We start from the raw sequence: 4578 nt of genomic DNA, 5'->3' as shown, positions 1-4578 counted from the left end.
ATACATACATATATTTTTCAAATCATATGTTTTTTTTTAATGATTGTCTACAGTTGTACTGATAAATATCTCCTGGAGCGTAAACTATATCTTGGCTGCAAGTATCAAACTGAGAAATCCTTCATTTTCTACAACTGATAGTGGTTGATCATTAATTATAATGAAGTTTAGCAACTTCTCAGGAAACATTTGAGCTCCGTGGTTTCAGCGGTGTGTTTTTCTTGTTCAGTCCGAAGCAGGCAGCCTGATTTCGGTCAGTTGCGTTCAGTCTGCTCCTCCCCCGAGACGGGCAGACTGAACGGGGCAGATTGGACGCGGCTGGCCGGGGTCGGGCTGCTTGCTACGGGTTCAGCGAGAGGAGCACCACGCTGAAGCCACGGAGCTCGAATGTCCAACGTAAAAGTAACTTTACCACTGTTTAATGTGGCGCTATGGCTCTGCAGACAGTGCATGTTGCTGTCTTGTTTTGTGGTGTTTAGTGTAAAATACTTCCACACAGCGACATGTTTAGATGAAAAGTTTGTTAGCTGTTAGCCACAGTGCTGCTAACTCAGTCATCACGTTGTAGCTGCTGCAAACTATGAACTGGATTTCCTGAATGTGAGGTGGGTCTTATTACTCTGAGTTCATGAGACACTCCGCCGTTCAGGAAATCCATTCCGTAGTTTGAAGCCAACATGCATCATGGATCAGAAATATCGGCAGGTTGGATTGGAAAAATCTGATACGTAAATTATGCTGGTATCGGAGGCAGATACCAGATCGGATCAGCCTCATCCCCACTAATCAGTAGGCTAAATGGAAAAAAGGCTTCAATTTGCTAGGGAGCATAAAGATTGGACTGTGGAGCAATGGAAGATGGTCATGTGGTCTGATGAGTCCAGATTGACCCTGTTCCAGAGTGATGGTTCATCAGGGTAAGAAGAGGAAGTGATGCACCCATCATGCCTAGTGTCTCGTCATCAATGTATGATCTTGGTGAAAAATTCATGCAACACTGGATGGAAATAGATCTTGTGACATTGAAGAAGCTTATTGAAACAATGACACAGAGAATGCATGATGTAATCAAAGCTCAAGGCGGTCCAACCAAATATTAGTGTGTGACCTTGTTTTTTGGCCAGGCAGTGTAGATTTGACTTATACGGTGAAGCGACATATTTATGGATTTTTCCACTTTATTAGACATATTTGGACTAATGTGACTTATAAGGCGGTGCGACGTGTACGGTGGAAAATACGGTAGTCACCAACTGGATATTCAAAAATAATTTAGTTGAAGCTGAAACAGAAGTTCTTTGGGAATCTTTGGGATTCGAGTTGTTTTAGGAAATCAGAAATCTGTTTTGGAACTTTTTTCAACTCAATAGTTAATTTGCTCATAGTCATTTTTAAAATTAAATCACAGGTAGAACTATTTATGTATTATTTCTTAAGTCAGACTGTTTGTGTAATTTGGAAAGCCTGATCATTCCAAAAGGTACAACTTTTTATTCTAAAACATTCTTGAGAGGAAGTAGAAATAGCTTATTTATTTGGGTCAGCATTGAAATGAAGAGCCCTTACCACCAGCGCAGTTGTCAGAGCTGTGTTACACATCACACAGACTTTTAACTTGTAATATTAATGAAAAAATAAAAACATGTTCATAAGTTCCTCACTATTATAAAAACATCACTCTTGAGTTGAGGTGAGGTATGAAGCTGAGTGAATAACATCAACAGTGTTGAGATTTTTTACATTTATTTTTATACAGTGAGGAAAATAAGTATTTGAACACCCTGCGACTTTGCAAGTTCTCCCACTTAGAAATCATGGAGGGGTCTGAAATGTTCATCTTAGCTGCATGTCCACTGTGAGAGACATCATCTAAAAAAAAAAAAATATGGAGATCACAATGTATGACTTTTTAATAATTTAATTGTGTGTTAATGCTGCAAATAAGTATTTGAACACCTGCCAATCAGCAACAGTTCTGGTCCTCAAAGACCTGTTAGTCCTCCTCTATAACGTCCACCTCCACTCCACTCATTATTCTAAATCAGAAGCACCTATTTGAGGTCGGTAGCTGCATAAAGACACCTGTCCACCCCACACAATCAGTAAGACTCCAACTACTAACATGGCTAAGACCAAAGAGCTGTCCAAAGACACCAGAGACTAAACTGTAGACGTCCACAAGGATGGAAAGAGCTAAGGGACAATTGCCAAGCAGCTTGGTGAAAAAAGATCAACTGTTGGATCAATTATTAGAAAATGGAAGAAGCTAAACATGACTGTCAATCTCTCTGGGACTGGGGCTCCATGCAAGATCTCACCTCGTGGCGTATCAATGATCCTAAGAAAGGTGAGGAATCAGCCCAGAACTACACGGAGGAGCTGGTCCATGACCTGAAGAGAGCTGGCACCACTGTTTCCATGGTTACTGTGGGTAATACACTAAGACGTCATAGTTTAAATCATGCATGGCACGGAAGGTTCCCCTGCTTAAACCAGCGCACGTCCAGGCCCGTCTGAAGTTTGACCATGACCATTTGGATGATCCAGAGGAGTCATGGGAGAAAGTTATGTGGTCAGATGAGACCAGAATAGAACTTTTTGGTCTTAATTTCACTCACCGTGTTTGGAGGACGAAGAATGATGAGCACCATCCTGAAAACACCATCCCTGCTGTGAAGCATGGGGGTGGATGCATCATGCTTTGGGGGTGTTTTTCTGTACATGGGACAGGACGACTGCACTGTATTAAGGAGAGGATGACGGGGGCCGTGTAGTGAGAGATGTTGGGGAACAACCTCCTTCCCTCAGTGAGAGCATTGAAGATGGGTCATGGCTGAGTCTTCCAACATGACAATGACCTGAAGCACACAGCCAGGAGAACCAAGGAGTGGCTCCGTAAGAAGCAGATCAAGTTTCTGGAGTGGCCTAGCCAGTCTCCAGACCTGAACCCTGTAGAAAATATTTGGAGGGAGCTCAAACTCTGTTTCTCAGTGACAGCCCAGAAACCTGGTTGATCTAGAGAAGATGTGTGGAGGAATGGTCCAACATCTCTGCTGCAGTGAACCTGGTGAAGAACTACAGGAAACCTTTGACCTCTGTAACTGCAAACAAAGATACTGTACCAAATATTAACATTGATTTTCAAAGGTGTTCAAATACTTATTTTCAGCAGTAACACACAAATAAATTATTAAAAAAATCATACATTGTGATTTCCATTTTTTTTTATTTAGATTCTGTCTCTCACAGTGGACATGCAACTAAGTTGAAAATTTCAGACACCTCCATGATTTCTATGTGGGAGAACTTTCAAAGTCGCAGGGTGTTCAAATACTTATTTTCCTGACTGTATATACTGTATATACATATTGTATTTTATTCAACATTTTACTACTTCTCTGCTGTATTTCTCTTTTCTTGTCTTGATAGTGCCAGAATTGTACAAAAATCAAATGAAATGATCCTTTCTTCACTGAATCAACTGACGTTGAGTTGTTCTTGTTAGCAGCTTCCGGCCCAGAGGATACAGGGGAAGGCAGATGTCTCTGGCAGTGAAGCACAGCAGAAAAAGTGAGTTCCTAAAGTACAGCTGAGTACTTAGAAACACCACGCTGATGAAGTTCTGCTGACGGCTGTTTTTTTTTTTTTTATTGTGGATAGACTAGGCTACACTTTCATAGCAATTAAAGCTAAAGAAATGATCTTTGGATGTGTGCGAGTGTGTTAAAACCTGCTGTATTAATGCATCATTTTTATTTATTTAGGCAAACCTCTGGAGAGGATTTTGATGTTTACCTCCAGAATGTTAAAGCCCAGTCAGAGGCCTTCAGGAGCAACAGTGAGTGACATATTTCATTGTAGTTCTCAGTACATTAACAGCTAGTTTTCTATTTGATATTTGCTTTGTCTGGACGACACAAGAGGATTTTCAGGTTTTGCAATGCAATAATTATCTGTCCATCAGCAGGACTTTCCTCTGACACAAATACAGTGACTCCCAACACAGAGTACAGCTGGGATTTCACCACAAAGACCCGCTCTACCAACGATGACGGCACCTCCCTGGATTTGGAGTGGGATGATGAGGAAGGTTAGTGGAACAGGAAGAGGGGTGCGGATTTGACTGACGGGCACACAGTGCATTTGAAAAGTATTCGCAGCACTTCACTTTTTCTACATTGTGTTATGCTACAGATTTATTCCAAATTATATTAAATTATTCTTTCCTCAAAATCCTACACATCCAACAAACCTTATGACAATCTGAAAAAATGTTTTTTGAGCTTTTTGCAAAGAAAACCAAGACATCACATTTGTGATTGTGTGTGGTTGTGTGTGAATGTTTGTGAATGTGTGTGGTTGTGTGTGAATGTGATTGTGTGTGAATGTGTGATTGTGTGTGATAATGTGTGATTGTGTGTGATTGTTTGTGATTGTGTGTGAATGTTTGTGAATGTGTGTGATTGTGTGTGAATGTGATTGTGTGTGAATGTGTGTGAATGTGTGTGATTGTGTGATTGTGTGTGAATGTGATTGTGTGTGATTGTGTGTGAATGTGTGTGATTGTGTGTGAATGTG

General features: G+C 40.8%; 1 protein-coding gene across 1 annotated transcript in view; it reads left to right on the top strand.

Moving 5' to 3' along the window:
* Positions 1-4095, top strand: part of ap1ar (adaptor related protein complex 1 associated regulatory protein) — a 20284-nt gene extending 16189 nt beyond the window's left edge. The window contains exons 7-9 of the mRNA XM_037676037.1: positions 3509-3570; positions 3765-3838; positions 3968-4095. Of these exons, the coding sequence (XP_037531965.1) occupies positions 3509-3570; positions 3765-3838; positions 3968-4095 (264 nt within the window). The remainder of the gene's footprint in view (positions 1-3508; positions 3571-3764; positions 3839-3967) is intronic.
* The last annotated feature ends 483 nt before the right edge of the window (positions 4096-4578 follow it).

The sequence above is a fragment of the Nematolebias whitei genome, chromosome 4, assembly GCF_014905685.2.
Source record: "Nematolebias whitei isolate Nwh7 chromosome 4, NemWhi1, whole genome shotgun sequence".
Taxonomy (NCBI): Eukaryota; Metazoa; Chordata; class Actinopteri; order Cyprinodontiformes; family Rivulidae; genus Nematolebias; species Nematolebias whitei.
The sequence above is the reverse complement of the archived record's forward strand: the minus strand, read 5'-3'. Positions and strand labels throughout refer to the sequence as shown.